Genomic DNA, 27,806 nt, shown 5'->3' on the forward strand with positions numbered 1-27,806 from the left:
AAATAGACTTTCTGTTCGTAATTGGCATCCAGACAGGAGCCCACCCACTACTCACAAAACGATTCTTGGAGGAGAATTTAAAATTTTTACACCTAAACCAAACAGTTGTAAAGCACTTGAGTCCTAATCTCTAAGTTAGCCTTGTGCTTAGACAGTTTGTTAGAGACAAGCATAGTAAGGAAATAAATTCTCAAAACAGAACTTGAGAGAATGATATATATGATCTGCTATTTCATTTCTGTAGTTTCATGTAGAATCTTAGGCAAATAAATAAATTCTATTATATAACATTACTCCATATACCTTTATACGAGGATACGGCTTTATTGGGGTTTGCAGATCTTCCATGGATCCCATTTCGGTTAGCAAAACTCCATATTCTCCAACAACTGTACTCCATCGAATCACCTCTGCAGCAGCCATTTTTGTTTGAATCGAGTAATCCGAAGAACTGGGACTGAAACGTCCGTATACTTTCGGAAGTCATTCGGAAGAGTATTCGGAAGTTGACGGTAAATGGCGTCAGCTGAAGGGAAAGGTTTGGTTAATCTCGAGCCCAGGGTCATTTTGGCTCCTTATCAGCGGTAGGTCGCCAAATAAATCATTAATCAAGATTTAGATATATGAAAATTCACATATTTGCACTGCGGTGGAAAGATGAAATTAGAAGATCCTCGCAGCTAAGAACACTACTGAAACTAGTAGTTGTAAGTAGGACCTGAAAAAAATTTCAGGCCCGAACGGGATTTGAACCCATGACCTCTGCGATACCGGTGCAGCGCTCTACCAATTGAGCTAACAAGCCAACTGGGAGCTGGTCAATGAATTGGGTACAAATAAACATCCGAGTGAATGAAGATTTAGATATATGAAAATTCACATATTTGCACTGCGGTGGAAAGATGAAATTAGAAGATCCTCGCAGCTAAGAACACTACTGAAACTAGTAGTTGTAAGTAGGACCTGAAAAAAATTTCAGGCCCGTACGGGATTTGAACCCATGACCTCTGCGATACCGGTGCAGCGCTCTACCAATTGAGCTAACAAGCCAACTGGGAGCTGGTCAATGAATTGGGTACAAATAAACATCCGAGTGAATGAAGATTTAGATATATGAAAATTCACATATTTGTGATTTGTTATCTACTGAAATCTTCTAAAATCATTAATCATTATTGACGTTCCGAGGATCAGTTGGCGACCATACCGCTGACAAAATTACCTTGGGCTTGAGATCGATCAGGTAGCCGAAAGCAGCAGGAATAGAAAAGCTCTGGAAAGCAGACATTTTCTGGCAAGGACTTAGGATAACTTGGGAAATATTTTCCTTTTGTGGCTGTACTTTTCAAAGTAAATACTGCTACGTTTTTCGCTAAAGAAATTGAAACAAAATAGTCCGCCGAAATTACTGAATAGCCAGGTGGCCTGGTTAAATACGGACAATACATAGTTATTTCCAATTTTACTCGTTACACACGAAGTCTCATGACAAAGCTCATGCCAGTCACGTGGTCTAGAGTATATAAAGACGTCATTAACAAATATCTGCCCTCACTCTTTCTTTCCGTACGTGTGGAGTAGGCGAAGACCATGAAATTTCTAGTGCTACTCGTAGCTCTGCTCTTGGTGAGCCTCTCGCAGGCTGCCCTGAGGTAAGATCATCATGAAATGTGTAAAATACGGCGTAAATTTTGTAGATCGAATACACAAACTATTGTAGCTTTCTTCAACGCACGAGGAAGTTTGTTTTTATATGTTCTAGAACGAAATCTCGATTTCGCGATTGACGAATATCCTTATCAGCTAATAATGCGTTTTTCACTGAGGAAATTACGTTTTGAAACTGAAAGTCGAAACTTAACGATCGAACCTTCAAGTCCTTGGCATTCTTAGTATACCAATATTGTCTATCACACTCAGCTAAAAATACATAAAGCGTTTAAATAAAATATCTATGACATAACCTTTTAGCCACCGATAAACTTGTACAGCACTGCTGTGAGGCACTGCTAGATAGCATGGTGTAATTTTCTGCTCAGTATGGTGTGAAAGAGAACCACCCTCGATTGATTTGAGCTAAACCAATCTATCAGAATTTTAACAACCGCTGCAGTAAGTGGAAAAGTACTTCTTCAGTAAATTTATGATTTCATGCTGTGATTTGGGAAATTTCTTAGTCCTTACCACCTGAAAACCTTTTTAAACTCCAAGTTATTTTAAGCTTCAAAATTAAGAAATGAAATGTAAATAAGGGATAATTGAAACTTCCTAAGTGCAATAACATAACTGGAAGGTTCTATAGGAAGCACACAAATCTCCTGGGCAAGTTTTGGTACTCTCTTGTCTCAGTTTTAAGCAAGAAAAAATGTTTATTCCAATTTTTTTGAGAGGTAATTTGATTAAAAAAAACACGCAAATGTTTAACTAGTTGATATGTGTACAGTTTCTCATAAAACCATTGAACACATAGATACATCACTCACAGGAATAAGTTATCAGTAGTCAATAGAGAATTTTCAGTACCCAGCCACAGAAAGTATCCTCCAGCAAAGGTTATAATTTATTTCAGAACAACACATGTATTTTACTGTTTTTTTCCAGTAATCCAGAAAAGAATACCTAGGGAAAACTCTGGCCATTGGGGCATCTGTAGAACATTGTTCTTTAAATAGGTCTGAGCAAAACTGTCACATGCAAGGGCTAAATGTGAATTCTTTGCACTGTTTGTCATACATTTTGTAAAATTTTAACTCTGTTAGATTAAACGTACTCTACAATACAGGAAACATTTTTTCTCCTCTCTTCATATTTACACCTTTGATATCCTAAGCCTTTAAATCTGAAGGGTGATCATCATCTAATTTCTCCTTGCAGTAGTAGTGCTGAATCATTGGTTAAGATCATGAGAATAAAGGAAATGATCACCAAGCTAAGAAGCTTTGATTGTTTAATGAATTCTCCTCGTTATTATCAATAGTGATATATGGGGGAGAGTATGGAGAATCTGGATACTGATTTTAGAGGGAAAAGTTTCCCTCTGTTACATGTATCTCTGTAAGTGAAAGAGTTAAACATTTCTGAATTCTCCATTTTACAGTTGTGTGCTTGGTTGCCAAGCCTTTGAACAGGAGTGAGGCTAAGGGTGACCTTGTTATGATACAAACCTTGCTGCTTTTGAAATGCAAATTAATTTGTTATCATGCTAACTAGATTCTGGTCTCTAACACAACAAGGTGACCTTCAGCCTCACTCCAAATCAAAGGCTTGGCAACTAAGCACACAACTGTAAAATGGCCTATTCTGCAATGTTTCTGTGACTGTCCATGCTTATTGAAATTTAATGTTTTTTTTTTCTTGTAGAGTGCCATTGCACAAGTTCAGGACTGTCAGGAATTCTTTAAAAGATATTGGCATTTCAGCTGAAGATCTACGGAGGAAAGCACACCTAGACTTGAAGCACAAGTACTCAGGGGAGTATGGTGGTCCAGAGCCTCTTTCCAACTATCTTGATGCTCAATACTATGGAGAAATCTCAATTGGAACTCCTCCACAGCCTTTCAAAGTGGTCTTTGACACTGGTTCTTCCAATTTGTGGGTACCCTCTAAAAAGTGCCCTCTGAGTGATGTTGCATGTTGTAAGTCATGGTCAAATCTAATCCATACATCAACATTGTACCTATTGATTAATGCTGGTAGAAATGCAGGGCTGAACTAGAACTACTCATGCACATTGTGTTTGAAAACACCGTTGCAATTACTTCTGATAGGAACTAAACCCAATTTAGACAATGAGTGTATTGAAATCAAAATTTTGTAGTTCACCCCATGGGGAAAAAAGGAGGTGAGAAAAACCTCTGGCTTTTCACAGGCTGATCTCTTCTCCTACACCTATACTTTCATCTCCAGCTTTCTATAGCAAAGATTGCAGATTACTTATCTATCAACAGATGCTGGCAATCTTAAGTTTTCTCCTGCTTTCCATTCTTTCCTTTGTAGTCAACATTTCCTATCCATCCTCATCTCTCAGGTCTTTGACTATTTCCCAAACACTTCTTCATCTAATACCCCAAGGAACATATCTTGGTTGACAGGTTTATAATCACATCTGTCCTGCTTTGTTTCTTTTTTATGTATTTTTTTTATCATCATTCCCTTCTTCAGTGTTGCACAACAAGTATGACAGCACCAAATCTAGCACTTATGAGAAAAATGGCACCAGCTTTTCGATTCGATATGGCAGTGGAAGTATGAAAGGATTTCTCAGCACTGATACCGTGGAGGTAATTAATGTTATAACTTAACTGGTGAAGTGTAATATTATCTTGAGTCTTAAGCTCTCATCTGTTCAGAATTAACTTTTTTCTATCCATTGTATTACTATACAATGCGCTGGTTGGGTACCAATTCTAAACCATGTAACCAATTGTTTGGTTCAAATGGTGTTCTAGTTGTTAAGTGTCAGGGAAGAACTTTGAATAATAGAAGAAGGTAAGAATTTCATGGAGAAGATAAGGTGAATATGTTGGAAATTCAAAACTGTGATGCACTACCCTTCTGAAAATGTATTAGCTGAACTTGCATTTCAAATTCTCTTTTTCTTTCCTTTTAATTTTTTTCCTGCAGATTGCTGGCTTAAGTGTGAAACACCAAACATTTGCTGAAGCCACAAGTGAACCAGGATTAGCCTTTGTTGCAGCAAAATTTGATGGACTCCTTGGTATGGCCTATGACACAATATCTGTGGATGGTGTAGTTCCAGTTTTCTATGTTATGGTTCAGCAAGGCCTTGTGCAGAAACCAGTTTTCTCATTTTATCTGAACAGGTGTGTACAAGTGAATAGATAAAGAGTTGATGCATTTCATAGATGACGATGCTCAGGCAGGAAAGCCCATATCTGTAGATGAATAATTTATAATCACTGATAGTTGCCAATGAATCTGGTTATAGTACATGCACATGAAGGAACTACTGTAACATGTTCTCCTGTGAAAATGATGCAAGAAAGCATAAAATAGGCAGATTTGAGTAATAACTTGTACTAAAACTGTTTTTGGGGAAAGAAAACCCATGGCCTTCTACAGACTTTAAACCTGTTATCTTGCAATTCTGCTGTGATGTTCTGCCAAGTGAACAATGGAACTAGATATTGGAATCTAGTCTTAGCTACATGAACAGCTGTACAAGTATATGAGAGAAATTCTGGTTAAAATTTGACCAGCAAAATACATGTATTTTTCAAAACGTGTATAGTATATGTAGTCCATCACCTCTGTTCTTCTTGTTGAATGATGTTGACTATTTTCTTTTTCTGATTTTAAGGGATCCATCTGCTACACCTGGAGGGGAACTGATCTTTGGTGGTTCTGACCCCAAGTATTATACAGGCGACTTTACCTATATTCCTGTCTCTAAGAAGGGATACTGGCAATTCAAGATGGACAGGTAGGCTCTTGGCTTTTGTGTACACAAACTTTACATGTTTTATTTTGTTTTTCTATTCGGTATGTTTTTTTGTATTCTTACTCTTCATTCTTTGGGTAAAGCCATGATCCTTGCTGGTAAAGGTACATGTATAAATTTCATTTCAACTGTGGGCGGAAATCAAGGAAAGCAATGATTCTTGAAGGTGAACTGTGATTCAAGCAACTGCAGCTGGAATAGTCCATTTTACAGTTGTGTGCTTGGTTGCCAAGCCTTTTAACAGGAATAAAGATAGGGTTGGCCTTGTTATAATAAAATATAGCTGCTTTTCAAAATAATGTAAATTCAATTGTCATCATGCTAACTAGATAGTAATCTCTATTGCAATAATGTCACCTTCAGTCTCACTCCAAATCAACGCCTGGCCATGGAGCACACAATTGTAAAATGGCTTATTGACATCCTTTTCAAAAGCTGTGGAGCCTTGCTAATTTATTAGTAAGGCTCATTTATTAGCTGAGGGCTTAAAGAGATCAAATAATTTGTTTCAGCGTGCTTGTGAATGGAGAATCAAGCTTTTGCCAGGGTGGCTGTCAGGCCATTGCTGACACTGGTACCTCACTTATTGGCGGACCTACTGCTGAAGTCGAGAAGTTAAATAAAATGATTGGTGCCAGTCCAATAGTTGGTGGCGAGGTAGATATCAGTAGTTATAATCCATCAAATATTTTCATATGCAAGCAATTGATTTAAGTTTGTCATAATTATCAAATACACGCATTAAGCAGAAACTGGTGATTATCTGGGTGACAATGCCCAAGAAATCCAGTACAGTTCCTTAATTTTCAAACCTTTTGTCCAGATTGGTGAAAGTTTCTGTGAAAAAATTGATACAAGATGGGGAGCATTTTACTGTTCTTATTGAAGAAAAGAAAAACCTTATTATTAACAGTACACTGTATGACAGCAAACACTAATAAGTTCACATCTAGCATTGTCCAGTAAAGTGTTGTTAGTGGTAAGCTGTGCTCATTTAAATCTGAACCCCTGGGTAGAGGCCTGGGAAGAGTGAAGATTCTTTCATAAGGATAACCACAACAACTCTTGCCCGATCACCAGTAGGCTTACACATCTCTTCTGCACATGTTTGTGTGGTTTTTGTGTGAAATGAATCTTGTTCCACATGGTTTCAAACAAGGTTGATTTCTATTTAAGGAAACTTAAAGTCAAACTAGTTTGAAATCACTTTAAAGTATGGTACAAATTTCCAGATGGGTTACAAGGCATCTCCTATCTCCGATTACAAACACATTGTCAAATTGTTTAAAATGTTCCTTTTTTTGTATTTCAGTACATAATTGATTGCGGCAAGATTGACTCTCTCCCTCCAATTGACTTTGTCCTTGGTGGCAAGAAATTCACACTGACTGGAAAAGACTATGTTCTCAAGGTATGCATTGAGTGCATTTCTATTGAACATTTAAGTTAGGAGCTCAAGATTCTATGATGAATAGAAATCAAAAATGAATTATTTAATTGGTTTAGTATAAATCTTCTAGTCATTGAAAATGTAAATGAAAAGACATGCTTGTGTTTTTATATCTTTTGTAAATACATACACAGTTTAAGGCAGCTTACTTAACTCTTTATTTAGTACAGAGTAGGTTCTGTAGCAAGTTGCGCAGCTATTCAGACTGCAGCACTTAGGCTTGAGGGCTAATACATTTATAATAGACCTGAACACCCTAGTATCAGTATGGATATTCTCCATACTGTTCTCTATATGTCCCCTAAGATGCTAACAAGGAGAATTTGTTTGACAATCAAAAGCTTCTTCAGTTGGTGATTGTTTTATTTATTCTTGTGATCATAGTGCTTGACTCAGCAATGATATTGTAAGGAGAAATTAGATGCTAGTCACTCTGAGGGGTCAAAGGGCTAGCCAGGGAAAAAGTTATGAGAATAGACAAACTCATCATAGCATCCAATCTTTAGTTTTGTTCTGTAATCTATGAAGAAATGTGCAGATATAATCTGCTCTTCATGAGGATTGGGGGTGAACCCTTAATTCATTACCATGAGTGACTACAACAGAATTTCTTTTTACGAGATCAAGCACACCAGTAATAAGCAAAGAAAAATTTAATTAGGAGATTATTATTTGACCTAACATTGAATTCTCCAAACTAACATAATAAGAATTGTAGGGCAGACAGCAAGGAGAATTACTGATTAGATCATGGGAGTGAAAGGGTTAAGGTGATTGGTGTTGGTTTTACTACCCTCACCTCAAATGCTCCCAGTAACAATTTCTTAACTGTTGGATAATTTTTTTAAAATTTTTTTTTGCAAAGGTGACGGTCATGGGCCAAACTGAGTGTATCAGTGGCTTCCTTGGTATTGACGTCCCTGCTGGCCCCCTGTGGATCTTGGGAGATGTATTCATTGGCCCATATTATACTGAGTTTGACCTGGGAAACAATCGTGTTGGTTTTGCCAAGACTAAGTGAGCCATTTGTGAGGACACCTCAGCCACTGACGTCTATGCACACATCGTTTTGTTTTAACACGTGAAGAAACCTTCTCAAAAAAATTTAAATCAGTGTGAAACTTTTTTGTTAACTGGATGGTTGCTTTGAAAGCCTATTTTTAGAAACTTTTGTAATCTTAAACAGAGTGTTTACACTGCTTTTATCACGTTGTTTACAATGTAGTCCTGTGAATTTTTGATAAATGATTTGTAGACGAGTAGTGATAAATGAATGAATTTTGGAAAAAAAAAAAGTCGACTCGTAACTCTTGTAGAAACCTCAAGCGCTAAGTGATCTTGAGTGAGCGTCACCCCTAAATTTGACGAAGAAATATTTAAAAGGTCGCTTCAAGGCTCCCTAGACACCTTTCTTTACTTTCAAACAAAGTGTAATCCCTTCCAGTTGACACTCCATCACAAGTAGACCAAACCAACGTATTCCCCTCAAAACGTTTATTAACTCCATTATTTTTTTTTACAATATCATCATCAAATCTAAGTGTTCCGATTCCCCGTCGACGCATCATAACACTTCCTTAACCCTTTCACTCCCAGAAGTGAGCAACATGCTACTAACATGTTACACCCCATAATGCACAAGCGTTATCTGGGAAACAGTTAATGAGAATACTCAAACTTATCAGTTAAAAAGTTATCGTCGTGATCTAACACCAATTCTACTAACTAATTTACAAGGAAATGTGTAGCATCTTTCCCTTAAGAAATTTTGTGGAATCCGTTTACGCAACCGGTCAGAGAGGATCACTCTTTACACCATAGCATTGGGTTTACGAGGATTAAACGTCCGATCCTAAATCTAGCGAAAAAATCATAGTACAGGCGTATAATGTAACAAATACATAGACAATATTATGAACATTTTTACAAATCTAAGAATTCTCCTGTTAACACCAGACACTCAAGTCAAGGGGAAAGTCAAATTTAACTTGAACAAGCCGCAGCCTGAGAAACAAGAGGGTCAAATTTATTTTAAAATGATCAGTGGCTTTTAAAATAGTAAGCCTTGCCCGCGGGATGATGGTAATTGCCGCCTCGTCCCCAGCGCGTGGGTAAGGGAGCGCGAGGTGTATTGGGTATGGAAAAGTGGAATGGTGGATGGCATTATGCCGATCTTTTTCTTCCTTTTCTTCCTTAGGCCGTTTGGTGCAGTAGGCTTTCAGTCCTGAAGCAACACTGTCTGTGGTTACAAATATCAGACCACGTACTTAAATTCACACGAAAATTTCCTTAACGTATAAAAATAAAGCAGACACAAGAGTGAGTTTAGTATGTTCACAACAGGTCTGTCACAGGAAACTACGTAAGGCGCTCTAATAAACTGTCAGGCACAGCGAGGGCTGAGATGAAAAGAAAGTAACAAAGCCTTAGAACCTTCGCACCCGTCGATGCCCGCTTTTTCACTTGTTTCGCACAACTCTGTCACGACTCGTTTCGAGCGTTACATGATCCCTGAGAAAACAGCGCTGTGAACATTCAGCAATCAAGTAAGACATTATGGCAGCGCAAATACATCTTTACATCTCTTCCGACTCGCCTTCTTCAAGAGCTACATCTTGACTGAAAAACACATGGTCTGGCTGCGGACCATCTGTAACCGTATCAGCTTGGTTTGCAATCTGTGGAAGGCGGGCTGAGGTTCTGGAAGCTAGAGAACTGGCCGCTGTATACTGTGTCAAATGGCCGGAACTGCAGGAACATCGTCTAGTAAAATCTATCCGTCGTGCCGAAGTTGCGGATTCACACTCCGATGAAGCATAAGTGGCTCGAGTACTCGTTGTCTCCTGGTAGTAGTTATGTGGGAGCACTGAGTAGGTATTTCCATTCCTTGAATTGCAAATTCGCTTGATGTACAGTATACTTCCAAAGCTACAAACAACTAACAGTCCAAAACAAGCAATAACATAGGGACCGCTGTTTCTTAAATCCTCGTTTTTTTTCAAATATTTCGTAACCTCAGGAACTTTAACGTACCAAGCCAGTATACAGAAAAGGGTCAGAATGGAGAATAATACCGCTAGAATCCCACAGCAGAGACATGGATCACAGGATGGATTGTAATTGCAAATGCAGCCGCAACAATGCAAGCGACAGCAGTCTTCTTGTTCCACTGGAGTGGTCGGTCTGCTCAGAGTTCCATATGGCGGAAATTGCAGTGGTCGATGGCTATCGGAACTTGATTCGAAATCTTTCAAAATTGCCTCTGCACTCTCATAATGTGTTTGAATATACTGCTTGATTTTGTGGACTAAATCTTTCCTTTTCGGCCTCAATGCTTGGATAATCTCGAGCAAGTGACGAATCTTCTCCGGTTCGCAGCCGATTAGGTTTTGTTGGCGTAGAATGCTGAATAATTCCCATCCACTGCTGATTAGCTCCTTTTGAGCACCTGAAATGCGATCTCCACAAATGTGTATTAAACATTGTAGATTTTTCTCGTTCAATTCATGATTTAGTTCGTTCAGAAGTATCTGAAATGGACTGAGAAACATGGTGGCTGCTTGTTTTCCGATCGGCGATCGCGTGATCACCTTGTGGTCGGCACTGGGTAACCTATTTTCAGTCTTGCACAGTATTTGCTATCTTCATATTGAGTTTACGTTACAAAAAAATTGTGCAAGCAAAATCGTGTAACATTTCGAAAGATTCCTTCACTTAGCTGATGACTTATAGATAAATCAATAAATTCCCCTCGCAACGGCAGCAACGGGAACAACAGTTGCCTTTGACGTTTCGTGCGTGATCAACTCGTGATTTCATCAAACATAACACTATTCTGTGCCTAGCACTACCCAGAGAGAGAAACTCCTTGTCAGTGTTACCACGTTATTATAAAAATTTCCATCACAGAGAATAATTATTTTCTTCAGAGAAGACTTCATTTACCTTCCTTTTTTCCAAGTTTTCTTTTCTTGTATCTAAAGAGCCAAAATTTGATACGCTTACGAAGTTCCTTTCAGTACCCTACCGCGGAGTGTTGGGACAAAATTCGATACCTGGGGAATCCCCTAACTATTGGGATGAGCGGAAGTCACTTCTGAGCTCTTCAGTTTTAATCGTCATTTGATACTTTGTTTCTTTCTTAATTAGTTATTCTAGATTGTTTCTTAGACATGAAAAAAAAAGTAGTGAATATGTTCATAAAAGTAATACATATTAACCTTAGAGATGTAATGTGATACTGTTTTTTTTTTTTTTTTTTACTCCATGATTTGCGGTCTTTGCCTCGTAAATTTCTCTCAGAATATATCAAAGCAATCGAAATTCTTGGAAAGTATAGTAATATATTCTCACCAGGGCTACCCACAAACAAAGCCTCAAAGATGTTATAAGATATGGGAAAGGCCAGCCCGAGGCGGAAGTGAGTAGGTAGCTACCTGGAGCGTAGGCGCTATCATCGCTGCGGGGAGGAGGGAGGGGCGCCCTTAGCTAAACCTCCTCAAACGCCGTGGAAAGGACTTTTGAGGTTATAAAGGACTGACCGCACCGGAATAAGATTATATAGCCAAAAAACGCGTCAAAGATTGCATAACCATTCTCATGCTGAAATCCCAGGGGTTTGGAGTCACGTAACATGCTGAAATTCACCTTTGTTCGAAGGGATCCCTGGTGAGAATAGAGTGCGACAGAGTGGGTTAGATTTGTTTTATTTTTCTCCAACTTTTTCTGCTTGTTTCTTCAATAAAGTATGAGACTTCAAGTTTAGGAGAATTGGTAACTTTGCATCAACATATCTAACAAACAAAAGTTTGTAGTTTTAATTTTTATTAAAAGACACGTTTGGACTACCATGTGATATTCAACAGTTAAGCTTTCGCTGACTCAGGAATAAAACAATGATTGCATTTAGTTTACGGAAACAGAGCTAAAACTCCCAAAATTTCAAAGCAAAAACATTCATTCCTTTCATATTGTCGATCGATGTTGTTAATCCTTTAACTCCCAAGATCTCATAAGTAATTCTCCTTACTGTCTGTCATACAGTTCTTGTGATGTTAGCTGGAGAATTTGGTACTGGATCAATTTATAATCCCTAATTTATATTTTTCTTTATTCTCATCACTTGTCTGCTTGATATTGTATTGATATTGTAAGGAGAAATTCAGTCTTGGTCACTCATAGGAGTTAAAGAGTTAACACTTAATTTATCAAATCACAGAAAAGAAATAGTTTGTACATAAAGCTGAATAGCAAACACATGAGATCTCACAAAGGTTTGGTTATTTAAATGAAATCTATCTTTAAGGTCGAGGAAAGATTTTTGACTATTACATTTAATCTATTTTTGTTTGAATATGGCGTTTTCTCAGAAAATTACTAATACTGCAACCTAAGAATTTCCGCTCTATTCACCCTAGATAAAATTACACTTAATCAACTATAATCCCTTCCATGGATCATTACACTTGTAATATTCTAGCAAATGATAACTGTCAAGCTAGCGTTCAAATAATAAAATGTATCTTTGAATCTCTTGTCTCTTCGTGCAGCATAAGTAAGCAAAGACTCGCAAGCATTAAGTCACACCTCTTCAATTTCGTCATCTTCTTCTACATCCATGCGCGAAGTCCAAAACGAGCCCAGTTGAAAGCCATCTGGAACAGCATCTGTTTCCTCAATGAGCCATGGAGTACGGGAAGAGACTCTTGAACATTTAGAAGTTATTGCACCGGAAGCTTTGTACTGCCCAGAACTACAGGACCTTCCCCAGTAAATCTGCCTCGGCGCTGTCGATTGGTATGAGTCGCCGGACCTACTTATGCGTCTGGATTCTGATGTGGCAAAGCTTGTTTTAATATCGAATTTTGTTGGTAGGTCTGGAATTATATCATACTCTCTGGCGTTTCTTCGCAAACGGAACTTCACGCAACATGCACATACAAAGCTGACTACCGCGAGGAATGCTAAAATGAGAACCACAGGAAGACCTGCATGCTGTATCACGCCGTCTGACTTCGAAACTTTCGTAAATGTTGGGATGATGTAATACCATACCGAAACAGCCACAATGAACAAGAGAGAGAAAAGAAAACCCAAAGTGACACAGACGTAACATGCATTACAGCAATCACAGTTACAAGAGCAGCACCCGCAACAACGACAACATTCGTCGTCGTTAATCGTAGACGAGGATCGTGAGCTTGTGTCCGGAAGTCCTGTTCCAATACATTCCCAGCTGGACTGGAGGTCTTCCAGTATCATTTCTGGATTTTCATAACAATCTCGAATATGCTGCTTGACTAAGGAGACCAAATCTCTCCTTTTAGGCCTTAATTCCTTGATGATCTCGAGCAAGTTATGAATCTTTCCCGCTCGCTGCCGATGACGTTTTGATGGCGCAGAATGTTAAACACATCCCATCCACTAGAAATTCGTTCTCGCTGGCTGCCTGGAATATGTCTTCCACAAACATGTATCAGACTCTCCAGATTTCTTTCGTTTAGCTCGTGGTTAAGGTTATTTAAAAGTTTCTGAAAAGGATCGAGAGCAGATTCAGCTGCCATCTTTTCAATCAATTGATCTTGAAAACGAAAGGACTCTGGCTCCCCCAGTAAAGATATCATTTGCACATTCCAGAGATGTTTTGTACTCCCCGATGTAAACTTCCTTTTAGGGGCTCAAATGACTAGTTTGAAAGGTAATCATCTACTCAACATATCAATTTTGCCTTAATCTGTTGATGCTTCTTAATTATCACATGTTATTGTAAATCTGAAGTTCCGCTCAGTACCCCTGTGCGGTATGTCTAGAAGCGCTTCTTGGCTGCTTTCTAGGGAAATCACTGTTTCGTGAGGGAGGGGTGAGGGAGAAGGAGAAGAGGAGGGAGAGGGAAGGGAGAGAAAACAAGACAGTCAATGTGGTGCTTCAATTCGAAGAGGTAAATTCATAAATGTTTATCTTAAGAAAGTGCTCCCAAAGTCTGAGATTAAAAGTTTAATTGATTGTATACGAATAGGGATTGAGATCTAGCAGAAAATAATTCCAGCAAAGATTGGCAAAACAGGAATAAATCTATTGCCATTTCATGGAAAAATGACATTACTGGCTGCATACCGAGTCTTTGCACACGACTAAGCGATACTTGCGGCTGTATCAAGAGAAGAAAACGAACCGGAAGGGGTAGCAAGACAGGAACTGCGTGATCCTGCTCGTGTACACACTGGTGTGCTAGCCTTTGAATTCGGTACTGCAGAGTTGTTGTCAGCGCCATGATGAATGGATCTCCCATCACATATTTGATTGTCTTCACGATCATTATTAAGATGAATATATCGTCTCGTTAAAAAAAAGCGGCAAATTACCCCCAGAGCGCTGCAGACTGCAATGAATAGCAAGAACCCAATAATGTACGGTCCGGCGCGGTTCCAATCATCGTTGGATTTTATAGAAGAGGTGACTTCAGGAATGTTGGCGTACCACGCCAGTACGGCTGCAACGGCGAGGAAGGCAAAAAGGACCGTCACAAATATAAGACAGCTGCTGTAACAGGTGAGCTCACAGCAAAAGCAATTGAGAACCCAGCATGGCGTAGAGGACCTAAATGCAGTAGATTCTATGTTCAAGGCTACTTGGTTATTTCCGGTTAGAGAGCTGTGAAGGGACTCGGATGCCCTTACTGAATTGAATATTTCCTCCGGTTGCTCGTAGTACTTCGAAATGTGCTTTTTGACCAGATGACTTAAATCCCGTCGTTTTAGCACCTTGATAATCATCAGCAAGTTTGCCACTTTCTCGGGTTCGTCCCCGATTATGTTCAGCCTTCGGAGATGGTTTAAAAAGTCCCAACCGTCTTGGATTTTCTCACGCTGACCACCCGGAATCCACTCTGCACAAACATTTTTCAAGCTCTGAAGATCTTTTTCCTCCAGTTCGTTGCTGATGTTGTTTAAAAGAATCCGAAATGGATCGAGACTAAGCACCGCCATTTTTTATTCCTTTTCAAGTTGCGTTACGCTGTTCAGATATTTGAGAGCTGTTCTTTCGACGCACGGATTTTGTTGTTATTTGTGTTATTGATGTTACCTCAACAAGAAACGCTTCGAATAACACATAAAACAAAGATTTGCTGTCCTCTCAGGTAGTTGGAAGGAAGTAAAAATTGGACGTATATCGACTGGCTTTCCGGGAATTTCAGCTGTATCGCGTGACTATCCAAGAGTATCATAACTGTGAACACGTCCCGTGATTAAAAAAGGGAAGATTGCGTAATAATGGTCCCGGCGAGAGAGGTGGTCACAGGTTACTATTAGGAAGGGGTGGGGGGATTTTCAGTTTGTCCATTTGAGTTCCGTCGTGACATGAATTTAAATTAAACACTTAGTCAAGTTGTGAGTTACCCCAGCAGTAAATTTTCTTGTAGATTTGAAAAAGCTCGCTATGAAACCCCATAAGCACATTCTTCTTGATATTGTAACAACTTTGAATCTCAACAATGTCAAATGTTGCCAAAAGAACTTTTCACATTCGCAAAGTCATTTATTCAAATCCATCTGCAGTTAATTTGGATCAATATCAGTATCTGGGCAACTGCCCACCTACCCCTCCCCTAACCAAACAACAATCTATTGATAACAAGTTAAGGTTAATGTTGGGTTAGGGGAGGGGTAGGTGGGCAGTTGCCCAGATACTGATTTTGATCCTTTTCTATCAACTTCCCTTGTTTCGATTCCTCTCCCACGCAGCACAACAGTCTTTTCACGATGTTATATCTAATATACATTTTAAGAATAGTTTCTTTGACTAAAAGATAGTCTACCTCACAGTAAACATAAACCTAAACAAAAGAATTCCTTGTTACCCTTTCCTATACATTCCTCATACTTCTTGTTTGCAATCAGGGGGCGCAACCTATGTTTTCAAAGGAATATCAACTTACAAGGACCTAACTAATAATTTTGAAAACTTAAAAACGTTTATTTCTCGAACTAAGAAAAACTGTCTGCATTAACCCTGTAATTCATGACAAAATTCAAGACAGAATTTCTCCTTCCAATATCTCTACAATATCAAGCAGACAAGTAATGAGAATAAAGAAAATATCAATTTTGTGAATTGTTCGTTGATCCAACACCTAATTCTCCAAACTAACATCATACAAATTGTATGGCAGACAGTAAGGAGAATTACTAATGAGATCTTGGGAGTGAAACGGTTAGGGGCCACCCAACTACAAAGCCTAAGGGAATATCAACAGTTCCCTACAAAGCTCATCAATGCAGTTGACCCTCTCTCAAGATTTCCTTTAGCAATTTGTTAGGTAAATTTTCATTTAAAGGTGGAATGGACCCTTTAAAAACACAGATTACTCTCACGCCCGATGGGGTCGATCCGAGATCGAGAGCATAGACGCCCACCATATAATAAGTAACAGCACACAGACGAGGCAAATACGCAGCAGCTTAAACAAGTTGATGACCACGTTCACCTTGAACAAGCCGTGGCTTAAGTTAGCTACGGTTTGTGCGAGACGAAGGCTTAAACAAGCTCGTCTCACACAAGCTAATCTTTGTTTGAGACATAAAACCGAGATCCTAAAGTTAAATCTTATTCCTAAATAAAAGAGAGAAAGGAAAATCTGAAGAGGAGAAACCAGTATGGACGATATCCCTATGGTTCAGTTCACGGACAGCTGCCATGCACATCTAATAAATTATAGGAACTAGAACAAGTAAATAAAATCATGTTTTGACCATTACACTTTCACCAAGATGGGAATAGATTTGCTTACAACTTCGGTTAAGTTATCTAAAACCAACATTTTGACGGGCTTCCGTTACTCAAGTAACTACTTGCGTGACATGAACGTAACATGAACGCGAGGTGAAAAAATTAGCAGCCTATTATACTAAGTTTCAGTCTACTGTGGCGAAAACATGTTGCTTGGTGCGAAGGGCCAAACAGTTACCTCTCCCCCTGTGTTATTCATCCCTGGGGGATTCAGGAGGGAGTGAACGTGTGGAAGAAGGATCGATGCCCGGGGTGGGGGGTTGGGGTGAGAGGGAGGGCTTGCCACCACTGGGGGCATGAATGGGACGTCTGTACTCTCTGAGGAAGTAGGAGCCAACATTCGAGAGATGACAACTTGTTGATGCTGTTGAACGGGTATGGCGCTCAGATGACTGCCTTGAGAGGTCGTTGCTTGGGAATGTAGGAGACTCGGTGAAGATGTGCTAATACCTCGGTGCAAGGCGTTGTCCCGTTCACTAGCCTCGTAAGATGTCCCGAGAACTCTTCCAGTGTGTGCGATCGTAGAGGCATTCGCATTTGCATGAAGGCTAGGTGCGCTGACGGTTTGTTGCGGCTGGCTACGGAGAAAGCCTAACACCACTTGCATCATAGGAGTGGGAGAGCCACTGACTGCGGTGTTCAAACTGTTCAATGGCGTTGTGCTGTATAAAGGACTCGGGGTGTTCAGAGGTGTGCACGAGGCTAAAGTTGTCTGAGAGCTTGCATTGCTCAACTCGACTGGCCTGTCTCCCGCCTGCGTGCTGTCTGCAACCTCGTCATGTTCACCGTCATTGGGTGTCTCATCGGTGACCGTTTGACCGGGTTCGCCTTCTCGTTGCTGACCTTCCTGGTTAGCATCGGCTCTCTCTCCTGATTCAGCTGGTGCGTTCTTTCCCTTCTTCTTTCTGCGTCTAACAAAACACATTAGACGTTTTAATACCTTACTGTCAATTCGTCTGTGCAAAACCGTTTACAAAGTTAGAGACAACATGTCGCCCAAAGTTTAAATTCTTTTTCAATCACCCAACGTTAAAGAATACCGTTAAAGCCACTTTCTAAATTTGTTGCAAGAGAACAACATCTGAAATGGTTAGCTCGCAGTGTTATAGTGGGAAACAGTTGTTCAGAAAAGCTTCAAAGTAGTTGTGACTCAAACCGGTAAAGAAGACAGAAGAAAACGACTGGAAAACTATAATGACTTGAAGCAACTACGACGAATGTGATGGATAATTGACGATACACAAGCCTGCAATAATCCCTGGTCTTAAAGCTACACTTGAAAACATAATTATAAAAATAATTGTAGTAGAAATATAGGCAAGCTTAATGGGCCATGACTTTCAGGCATCGTTCATCTAAATCACCACAATAAACGGAGAAATTGACAAACCTTGTTCTGCCTTCAGCGCCATCTTCATGCCAACGTTTGAGATGCTTTTTAAGGTTTCCCGCTTGGGCGAATCCTTGTCCGCACTGTTCACAGGAAAAAGGTTTGTCTCCAGTGTGTGTGCGACAGTGCATAGCAAGACTACTGGGACACAGGAACGCTTTACCGCACAGGCTGCAGAAATACTTCTTTTCGCGACTTTTCTCCTTGGGACGCTGTTCTTTGTTGTGAACAAACCTAATGATCAAGATAATACATTATGGCCCTCTTTTAACTAGCCTGCAGTGCAGGCGTCTTATTAAGGCGAGTTAATGTTAAGAAGCGCGCGATCGTTCACTAAAACGCCCATGTTTGATTTTGGAGTTGGAGTCGACGGTTAGGGGAGGGGGCGAGGAAACGCGAAACTATTCACTCCCCAACCCGCACCCTCTCCCTCTCCTTATTATTTATTGCTGCTCACACCCTTGGTACGAATTTCTTTCATTTCTCAGTCTTCCACTGTTGTTAAAATCAAAGATGGCGGTCATTTTCGCTACGAAAATACTGAGCACTCGCTCGTTGAAATTCCGCCTGCTCTGCTGGCTGTCTTTTAACTGCAAAGTGGGTTTCTGAATTAAACCCGAGAGAAACTTGATTAAGCCGTCAAGAGCACTTACTACCGAACCATCTCAACTTTTAGGCATCTCGGAAACTTACCTTATGTGTTTCGTTAGATTCCCTGGCTGGCTGAAACCCTTTTCACAAACAGTGCACTGATAAGGTTTCTCTCCAGTGTGAGTGCGCATGTGCGATTTCAAGTCAGACGGTCCCGGAAACATCTTGTTGCAACGATCACAGGCATATTTCTTGGCGCCCCTGGGGTTCATCGAACGACCTTCCACCATTGGACAACGTTTACATCTGAGGACGACAAGAGTACACAAATCGGCTGATTGATATACTTACAGGGTAATTTGGCATTATCAAATGAGTTGATAATAAAAACTGACCACCGTAAAGAGTTTCAAAGTTGACGTTTCGAGCTTCACCCCTTTGTCAAAGCGACAAACGGAGGGCTAGAGCTCGAAACGTCAACTTTGAAACTCTTTACGATGGCCAATTTACGTTATCAACTCAATGGATAATACTTAATTACCCTGTTATACTCTCCCACCGACGCAGAACCACAGTTTCTTTAGAAACGTACTTCCTTTATGATTGATATATTGACAGATGAATAACGTTATTGATTGATCATTCGACTGACTGAAATACTGTTGCACAATACAAATTTAACTCAAATAGTAATACTAACATTGATGTAGCTGACACGTGGACTGACCGGCCGCTGACTAACTTACTGTCTACAGTTATCACAGCTTCTGGGGAGACCATTGTTCCTCATCGGCAGCAAAAGGTGCAACTGGACAGATTGACTGCTTCAGTAACTGCACTACTGAGCCACGTGTGGACGTGACTCTTTTACAGGAAGACTGACAAACGACTAACTATCCAAATATACAAAGAGTCTCTTATTCCTCGCAAAAACAGGTATTACAGTGAAATAATAAAAAATTACTTATAGTTAACAGGCAACTTTTAAAAGCATAGTTTGATCATTACTGGAACCCACAGGCTAAAGGAACCGAAACAAAGCCAGAGAAAAAGACACCAGACTTGCTAAACAATGTGGTATTGTTACGCAAGACGGAAACTAAAATTTCTACTCACGTTACTTACGGGAAATAACGTTTCTTTTGTTGTTGTAGTAATTGACTTTCAACTAATCGACTGGCTGCTCTTTCACTAATTGATTGTTGATCCAATAAGCCATTTCCGAATAACCTTTGGCTTCCCTTTCGAAACGAGGCCTGGTGCTCAACTATTCGTATAAAATTGAGTTTAATTTGAGTGTGAATGAAAACTTTTAATAATATGAAAGAATGAGCACCATGACTCACTTTGAAAACGAGGCCAAAGATAATTCGGAAATGGCCTATTTTGTTCCCAGTTCACCCTTTCACCCACCTGATGTGTTTCCGCAAGCCAGACTTCTGAACAAAGTCTTTTCCGCAAAGATCACATTTATAGGGTTTCTCTCCGGTATGGCCCCTGTAAAGACGATCAGTTGAAAAAAAATCTTTTAATCATTCAAAGGAATCAATCAAAATATTTATCATTACACGAGGTCAATGAAGCCCGCAAGAGTACTTGAAAAGGGATCAAAGCAGCTCACAAAAATGAACGTTGACTTTTCGAAAATAATTTTTGGCGGAAAGCTATGAAGGGCCATCATGTAGTCACTTTCGATTTGGATCGCTACGTATCCCTCAGGCGATGAAAGTCGGCAGATTACGCTTAGAAACTGGTCAGGGAGGACAGAGGATATAGTAGCGTCACCTCCCCCCCACTCAGGCTCTGTAAAACTCTTAGGATCCCCTCCATTGGCAGTCAATTTTCTACAGCCCCATCCTTCATACCCTGTCAGCGAGGACTGATCCTCACTTCGTTCGCCCTAAAAGCCATATGATTCCCGCAAAAATCCTCCGACTCGCCTCCACCCTTACTTGATAAATAATGATTGCTCTCTCAACCTTCAAGAGCACTTTTCAATCGAGTGTCGTAAAAACCATCACCATGGTGATCACAACAGCCAATCAGAGTGAAGAAAAAATTGCTTAGCAATCCTCCTCAATGGTGATTACCTCGAAGGCCAGACGATAACACTTCATTAAAACTTTTAACAAATTACACCCGTGTATGGTAAGTTTCCACTAAACCCCACCTAAAATGCACGACCAGTTGATAACTTGTGGCGAATGTCTTTATGCATTTTCCGCATCGATGGCCCTTGTCTGCGACTCCCTGCTCCCCATGCCTCCTCCTAGTATGTTTGGCGAGGTTTGGGAACGAGACAAATGTAGCCCCACACTCACTGCACATGCACTTTTTGTCCGTGGTGTGTGTTTTGACGTGTTCCATCAGCTCTGGCTGAGTGTCAAATGACAGCATGCAACCATCAAACTGACAGACAAACTTGTCAATGGTGTATTTCTTTTGAACTTCGTCTTTCTCGTAGTGACTTGCATGCTTGTGTCTCCACAGATGACCTAACCAGATAATCAACTAGTGTTAGTTCGCAAACACAGAACAGGTGAAGCGTTAGTAGAGATCCTTTCATGGAGCATTTTCAAAGTCAAATGAACAAAACCAAAGTCTCCCGAAATCCCCCTCGTTAGCAGTTAATTTCCTATACTCCCCTCCCTCTTTAATCTCTCTTGGCGTCGACTGATTCCTCCCTCATATGCCCCCCCTTTCCCCCCCCCCAAAAAAAAACCCTCCAGACCCCCTACCCTGGAGATAAATGATGACTAGTCCCTTAACCCTTTACACCCTAACATCAGTTTTCATATTCTCCATACTGTTCTCTGTACATTTACAAGGTGCTGAGAAGGAGAATTTGTCTAACAATCAAGAGTTTCTTTAGTTGGTGATCATTTCCTTTATTCTCATGACATTCATGTGTGATTCAGTGGTGATATTGTAAGGAGAAATTAGATGCTGGTCACTTTTAAGGGATTAAGGGTTAAGAATTACGATTTACCTCGTTGAGTGTAAGTTGCGTCGCAGTACTCACACTTGTAAGGTCGTAAGCCTTCGTGCACGGACTGCACATGAACAGCCAACACACGACTGTTGACGTACACTTTACTGCACACTTCACAAGACACAGGTCTGTTGGCTTCAGAATGGCGCTCTCTTGGCACCTTCTCGTGCACACTCCTGATGTGACGGTTCAAATGCGTTTTCTGAGTGAATTTCCACGAGCACTTGTCACACTTGAATGGCCTCTCTCCAGTGTGGCTTCGCTTGTGGCTCTGTAGTAAAACAAAGCTTCAATCTCTTATGGCGTTCTGTTTCATACAGAAAACTATGAAAAGGTACTGTAATATGCTCACACAGAGGTGACGTAGCTAATCCCAGTTTCATTATATTCATCGTACGAATAACTTTGCCTCTCTAACAGTGATTTACCTCGTTTCTCCCAACTCCTCCTAAAAATCTTGACCGCGAGGGAAACGAACAAAGTTCAAATATTGCAAGGGGGGAGGGGAAAATATAATGTACTACATGCGAAAAGAATGCGGTATCTACACATGTATTTGCAGCAGTGTTTCAAAACTTTTGGCCTAGATCGAAGCTACGGTGCAGCACCAAAAACAAGGAGAGGGGTGTAAATGCACATTTTGAAGTCACTACACGTTTGCTGGACTAAATTTATTTTGTATCTCAATTGGAAGGAAAACACCAAAATATATAGATATATCGGATCAATATCAGTTCCTCGGCAACTGAGCTGCACCTACCCATCCCCAACCCAACAACAGTCAACTGATAACAAGTTTGGGTCAATTTTGGGTTAGGGGAGGGGTAGGTGCGCAGATGCTCAAATGCTCAGATAACGACATTGATCCGATATACCATAAATTCTACAAACCTCTAAGCCGTGCATGGAGTCGAACTTTTTGCCACATTCCGAACAGCCATATTTTTTTTCCCGTTGTTTATCCTTGGCTGGGACATAACCAGGTAGATGCTTTTTGCGATGTTTGTTCAAGTTGCTTTTGGAGGAGAACTTTTTGCCGCACTCGATGCATTTCAACCCACTGTTTTCGTCGTGGGTCGCGAGATGTTCCTTCAGGTACATTTTGTTGTAGGTTTTATGACAAATGGGACACTCCTCGGATGACTCATCCGGCCCGTGCTTGGAACGGACATGGTACTGTTTCTCTTTAACAGTTTGAAACTGCATTTCACAACTCGCACATCTGAAATCAACGATTTAAAATTTGATTTAAAGCAGGCGTGCATGGTTTCCTTTGAGAATGAAGATCTGCGCGAAAAGCACTATTCGCCTGCGTGGTATATCCTTACAAGCAACAGAGCACATTATCCGGGCTGTATAACCTGATAAAGCCACGAGGGATGTTGGAAGAATTCGAGGAAAGCCTGTAAATTGTTCGCCTCCGACTTGTGACCCCAACATCCCGCGTAGCTTTATCACATTACAGAGCCCTGGAAGCATAGGCTTGGAAACTGGACTGAAACATATCAAACACTTCGATAATCAAGATCCGATAAGTAATTCTCCCCATTTAGCGCCATAGATTTCCTCTTAAATTAAACAGGAGAATTTGATGTTTGATCAAGATAAAACCCTCCAGTTGATACACTTGTCTGTTCTTAAAACCTTTGCGCAAGATAACCTATTAAAAACGAAAGAGAAAGTAAATGTTAAGTTTTGACTTACTTTGGCACATGAACCTCTGGCGGATTATCCGCATGCTCCTTCAGTTGTCTCCAATTCTCAAACTCTTCATTGCAGACGTTGCACCTGAGCAAAAAAAAATTATTATCCATCATTACTCCTTGAAAAAAAAAGTGAACTTTGTCGATCGTTCTATGCCTTTTTGTTTTGCATTTTTTGTTCTTCTTTATTTCCTACTTCTTCAATGTATAACAAAATTCAGAGTGCTTACGAACCCGTAATATGGTACAGTGTGTCTGAAACTTCACCCGTGATTCGTTTATTAACAAATCAGAACTGATCAGTCCAGGCTAAGAGGCGAAATAAATACATAGAATAAAAGACTAGAAAGAGTAGCAGACATAGCTGCCCCAACTTTTTTATCCCTTTGGGAAATAAATAGTGTTATTCTGAGTGTCAATTGATTCCAATACTCAGAACACGATAACGTAATTTTTTCTGAGTAGAAGTGGTGATAATCATGAAGTGAAGGTACATCTTGAGAACTTTATGATTGAGTGCCGTAAAACCAAAACCAAAGTAATCACAATGGCCAATCAGAAGAAAGAAAAATCCATTCAATCCACTCAAAGTAAAACCGACAAAACGCGGGAAAACGCGGGCGACCAAGCCGTAATTGATTTAGTTTTACATCTGATTGGTTAAGAGAAAGGCAGAAGCTTTTTTCGACCAATCACAAAGTGGAGTAAAGCAAAAAAAAAAAAGCACTCCTGATCATTTTTGACATCCACTTAAAAATTGCTCTTACTATTGATATAATTATACACTTTGGTCATGTTGACTTAAATTGCAAAGTTTATCTTTCAAATTAAAACAATTTTCATACTTTGGCTTTCCATTACATTTGTGTTTCTGAAGTAGAAAGGCATTTCTGAACTCCATGGTGCATGTTTTGCACTGGAAATGCTGTGAAAGGCATTCCATAGCTGAGCTGTGTTCTGTGGCTTTCACTTTGTCCCCAAAATCCTCCGAACAGTGGGTACAGCGGTATTTGATTGTATCTATTCAAGGTAGAATTAATGGAAACACATACAAGAAAGGATGTCAAATTGTGCATAAAAAGGCAGATAAACAATGTCTATGGTGACAAAATCACATACACAGTTTCTATCTCAAGAGTGCTAAAGCGTGTTAACCAAAGAGATGCACATGTACAATGTACAATTATCCATTGTAAAATTCAAAATAGAAATACCTCGTTGAAATACATGTATGTATCACTTATTTTTTTTACTTTCCCAACAGGCAGCTTTTCAAAGACAACGACTCTCATGATTTACCATGAATATAAATTAGAGTACAACTGTACAAGTAGATTGAATCAACACAAAAAGAATGTTCATGTAGCACAAGAATAGTACTCATCAAAACAAAAAAGTCTCAGAATACATATTCTCCCTACTGTTCTCTATACATTTCCTTAGGTGCTGTCAAGTAGAAGTTGTTTAGCAATCAAGAGTTGTTTTAGTCAGTGATCATTTCTCTTATTCTTGTGATCTTAATAAGTGATTCAGGGGAGATATGGTAAGGAGAAATTAGAAGCTGGTCACTTCTAGGAATAAAAGGGTTGATGTCAAACTGTTACTCAAAAATGTGACGACACTCTTGTTAAGAGTTATGTAAACAAAATGATGACATACCCTGACCACTCTCAGCGTCAAGAATTTTTATTTCTTTTATATGTGGCTTTCGTTTATGCTGAGCTGATGGCTTCCTTCCACGTTTCTTTTCCATTGAAATTTCGCCATTATTAGTGCTGGCCCCAGTTTCCTTTGTCAACTTCTTTTCACCCTTAGGAATAAAATCATCATCATCATCTACATCATTGCCATCATCAATATCTTCCTCTTCCTCTTCCCCTTCATCTTCATCTTCATCACCCTCCTCATCATCTTCATCAGACAGCTCATACTCTTCTATCACTACCACATCATCACTGCCATCTTCATCATCATCATCATCACTGTTGTCTTCATCATCATCATCCACAACCTCTGGATTTCCTTCTTTGAGAGAGTCAGCCATTTCTTTATCATGGCCTGCATTATTCCCATCTTTGTTAGGTTCTTTGCCCTCAGTACTAGGGTTGATATAAACTTCAGACTTGTCAAGAGGAACCACTGCAATCTTTTCACCAGCATCATCTGTGATGAAGGACAATGGTGCACTCTCTACATAGGCTGGATACACTGAACCTGTCAGCGATAAAACACATTGAGACATTAAAACAAGTGTAAAGCTACTTCCCCAAATCAAACACATTCTATATTACATCTTCAGGAGTATTCAATTCTTTTTCTTTGTACCATACCTCTTGAGTTCAGAGTATTAATTTTTTTTCATTACCTTTAAATGATTTATCAAATAGGACCATTAACTCTTCTCCCACAGCTATATCCTTAACAGCTTCAAAGCATACTCCTCCTGGAGAGTTATATGCTACAATGTTTTGTTTTGCTGTTGATGTAGCACTCTGGAGACGACTGAGCCAACTGCATTTGTCCTTCTCATTCTTGTGTGCATAGAAAAAGTGCATCAAGTTTCTTTTGTTTTTATCTTTGATCTAAAAATGCAACAGAACATCATATGGTATCACATACATGTAATGATCTACACAAGTCTCAAACCTAGAGTTATTTGCCCTCTAACTCCCAATATCTAATTGTTAAATCTCCCATCTAGCTGCGACATATTTCCTTTGTAAATTAGTTACAAGAATTTGGTGTTAAATCAGGATAACAACTTCTAACCTAATAAATTTGAGTATTCTCATTACCTGTTGGCTGATAATGCAAAGATTTAATTGGGAGAAGTCACATGTTTATCACTTCAAGGAGTTTAAGAGTTCACACTTGTAATGTAATAAAGTGATACTTGAATAATGACTAGTTATTTATACCAAATTATTTTAACAGCATGTTGAGAATAGGATGCATTTGTGCACAATGGTCGACAGATTTCAGTGATTACAATCTTAAAATTCTTGTAAGAAGCCATCCTCCTGAAAAGTTTGGGTGACTTGACAAAACTGCATCAGTTGTTTATTACCTCTGATCATACCTGTGACACAAAAAAGTACAATTTCTCTGGAGATTTCCTCTTGTCCACAATTTTACCAATGAATGGGCCAAAACGTCTTCCTTCAGGTATCTGCATATGGGCTAATATTCCAGCTCTGCGTAATTCAGGAGGGAGATGGGAATCCTCCTCTTGCACCTTACGAGGCCTACCTGTAAAATTCCAACAAAATACTTTACAAAGAGGAAGAACTTTTCTTGTGTGTATCCAACCCTTTTAAACTTCCATTTATCAAAGCTTTATAAGTTACAATGTAGCTATAGTGTGAAACAAATTACTACCAAATCATGAAGTGAAACAATATACATGTATCACTGTTGGATTCACAAAAACTACATATTTTTTACATAAAGTGCAATTGTTTCTCTAATGATACATTCATTTGGATGTGGATCACAATGTTTCAATTACATACTGCATATTATAAAATAATTCAAAGTATGCGTGCTCTGGTTGGCCATAAAACCATTTTACATGAGCGTATGTAAAAATGGTTTCATACTGAATCTTCTCGCGGAGTTCTCCCTGCTATTTATTTAGCAGTAACTCAGTTTCTTTAAGTTTGTTTGAGTACAGTAATGGAAAAAGAAGATTTTCCTAATTTTTCTTGGAGTTTGATTTTCCCAGTATTCAAGAAACAGCGAAAAGCCAAATGAACAACAACAACAAGCATGTCGCTTTCCTTTGTGCAAGAAGAGGCTTTCATTAGTTATTTTATAAAAGAAATGTAAAATGGTTTCCATGTTTACATAGCCTGATGTAAACACTTGGGAGGTGGGAGAACACTCAATAAGCTGGAAACCACTCCGCTTCATGTCGTGGTTTCCTACACTTATCTCGTGTTCTCCCAACCTCCCGCGTGTTTACATCAGGCTATGTAAACACGGAAACCATTTACATTTCTTCAATATCACTCAAAAGAGTTGTACTCTATTTCTGAAAATACAATTCTCAATGCTATTTTCTGATTTTAATAAACCAGTCTACTCACAGAGTTGAAAAAACGTTTAAGTTAGGAGAATTTGTATTTGCAATCACTTCAAAAGGCTAACTATGGACAATTCATTGATGCATTAAATTTCTATCATTTGATCATTCATCTAAATAGTTATCTGAGTGTATAATCTTGTTCTCGTTCAATTGTTCCCTTGTTTCATTGTTCCTTTGAAAACAAACATGAATGCATCAAGACCTCAGGTGTACCTACACCACAATCTGTGGGCATGTTTTGCTTCAAAATTTTCTATGCCTTAAATAGTTTAAACAGTTTCACTTTCCCCGTCTTTTCCAGATCATCGCAATAAATACAGGAGCAATTATATCAAAAACTCACCAT

General features: G+C 39.4%; 5 protein-coding genes and 1 pseudogene across 8 annotated transcripts in view; 1 reads left to right on the forward strand and 5 right to left on the reverse strand.

The window, feature by feature from the left end:
- Positions 1–458, reverse strand: part of LOC131777747 (BLOC-2 complex member HPS5) — a 24,867-nt gene extending 24,409 nt beyond the window's left edge. For all 3 annotated transcript variants that reach the window (XM_059094089.2, XM_059094081.2, XM_059094106.2), the window contains exon 1: positions 304–458. In XM_059094089.2, the coding sequence (XP_058950072.2) occupies positions 304–423 (120 nt within the window). In that variant the 5' untranslated portion in view covers positions 424–458. The remainder of the gene's footprint in view (positions 1–303) is intronic.
- A 1,033-nt stretch (positions 459–1,491) lies between these two features.
- Positions 1,492–8,135, forward strand: LOC131777624 (lysosomal aspartic protease). The gene is made up of 8 exons (XM_059093944.2): positions 1,492–1,652; positions 3,361–3,635; positions 4,162–4,280; positions 4,624–4,823; positions 5,321–5,443; positions 5,974–6,118; positions 6,774–6,872; positions 7,777–8,135. Exons 1-8 carry the CDS (start codon positions 1,591–1,593, stop codon positions 7,930–7,932), a joined length of 1,179 nt encoding a protein of 392 aa, XP_058949927.1. The 5' UTR covers positions 1,492–1,590; the 3' UTR covers positions 7,933–8,135.
- Positions 8,136–8,361: 226 nt separating this feature from the next.
- Positions 8,362–10,793, reverse strand: LOC131777635 (uncharacterized). Its single transcript, XM_059093952.2, has one exon. The coding sequence runs from the start codon at positions 10,460–10,462 to the stop codon at positions 9,488–9,490; it is 975 nt and encodes a 324-aa protein (XP_058949935.1). The 5' UTR covers positions 10,463–10,793; the 3' UTR covers positions 8,362–9,487.
- A 948-nt stretch (positions 10,794–11,741) lies between these two features.
- LOC131778023 (uncharacterized) lies at positions 11,742–14,042 on the reverse strand (annotated as a pseudogene).
- On the reverse strand, positions 13,410–15,123 carry LOC131778133 (uncharacterized). Its single transcript, XM_059094519.2, has 2 exons — positions 14,025–15,123; positions 13,410–13,441 (listed from the first exon to the last, which is right to left on the reverse strand). The coding sequence occupies exon 1, from the start codon at positions 14,894–14,896 to the stop codon at positions 14,042–14,044; it is 855 nt and encodes a 284-aa protein (XP_058950502.1). The 5' UTR covers positions 14,897–15,123; the 3' UTR covers positions 13,410–13,441; positions 14,025–14,041.
- Positions 15,124–15,673: 550 nt separating this feature from the next.
- On the reverse strand, positions 15,674–26,621 carry LOC131778032 (zinc finger protein 888). 2 transcript variants are annotated; one of them, XM_066170852.1, is made up of 12 exons: positions 26,453–26,621; positions 25,739–25,955; positions 25,033–25,587; positions 24,219–24,393; positions 23,375–23,458; positions 22,562–22,892; positions 21,668–21,941; positions 20,849–21,173; positions 20,092–20,175; positions 18,781–18,984; positions 18,088–18,321; positions 15,674–17,602 (listed from the first exon to the last, which is right to left on the reverse strand). In XM_066170852.1, the coding sequence occupies exons 1-12, from the start codon at positions 26,546–26,548 to the stop codon at positions 16,828–16,830; spliced, it is 3,354 nt and encodes a 1,117-aa protein (XP_066026949.1). In that variant the 5' UTR covers positions 26,549–26,621; the 3' UTR covers positions 15,674–16,827. The 2 variants fall into 2 exon arrangements, with proteins under 2 accessions (XP_066026949.1, XP_066026948.1); XM_066170851.1 differs by having other exon boundaries at positions 15,674–17,608.
- Positions 26,622–27,806: the final 1,185 nt, after the last annotated feature.

The sequence above is a fragment of the Pocillopora verrucosa genome, chromosome 8 (genome assembly GCF_036669915.1).
Source record: "Pocillopora verrucosa isolate sample1 chromosome 8, ASM3666991v2, whole genome shotgun sequence".
Lineage (NCBI taxonomy): Eukaryota > Metazoa > Cnidaria > Anthozoa > Scleractinia > Pocilloporidae > Pocillopora > Pocillopora verrucosa.

Coding starts and splice junctions, on each gene's coding strand:
- LOC131777624 (XM_059093944.2), top strand. CDS start 1,591: ATGAAATTTCTAGTGCTACTCGTAGCTCTGCTCTTGGTGAGCCTCTCG. Junction 6,119..6,773: donor GTCCAATAGTTGGTGGCGAG/GTAGATATCAGT, acceptor TTTGTATTTCAG/TACATAATTGATTGCGGCAA. Junction 6,873..7,776: donor GAAAAGACTATGTTCTCAAG/GTATGCATTGAG, acceptor TTTTTTGCAAAG/GTGACGGTCATGGGCCAAAC.
- LOC131778133 (XM_059094519.2), bottom strand. CDS start 14,896: ATGGCGGTGCTTAGTCTCGATCCATTTCGGATTCTTTTAAACAACATC.
- LOC131778032 (XM_066170851.1), bottom strand. CDS start 26,548: ATGCAGATACCTGAAGGAAGACGTTTTGGCCCATTCATTGGTAAAATT. Junction 25,588..25,738: donor ATTTGATAAATCATTTAAAG/GTAATGAAAAAA, acceptor TATCGCTGACAG/GTTCAGTGTATCCAGCCTAT. Junction 22,893..23,374: donor CCAGAGGTTCATGTGCCAAA/GTAAGTCAAAAC, acceptor CGTTGATTTCAG/ATGTGCGAGTTGTGAAATGC.
- LOC131777635 (XM_059093952.2), bottom strand. CDS start 10,462: ATGTTTCTCAGTCCATTTCAGATACTTCTGAACGAACTAAATCATGAA.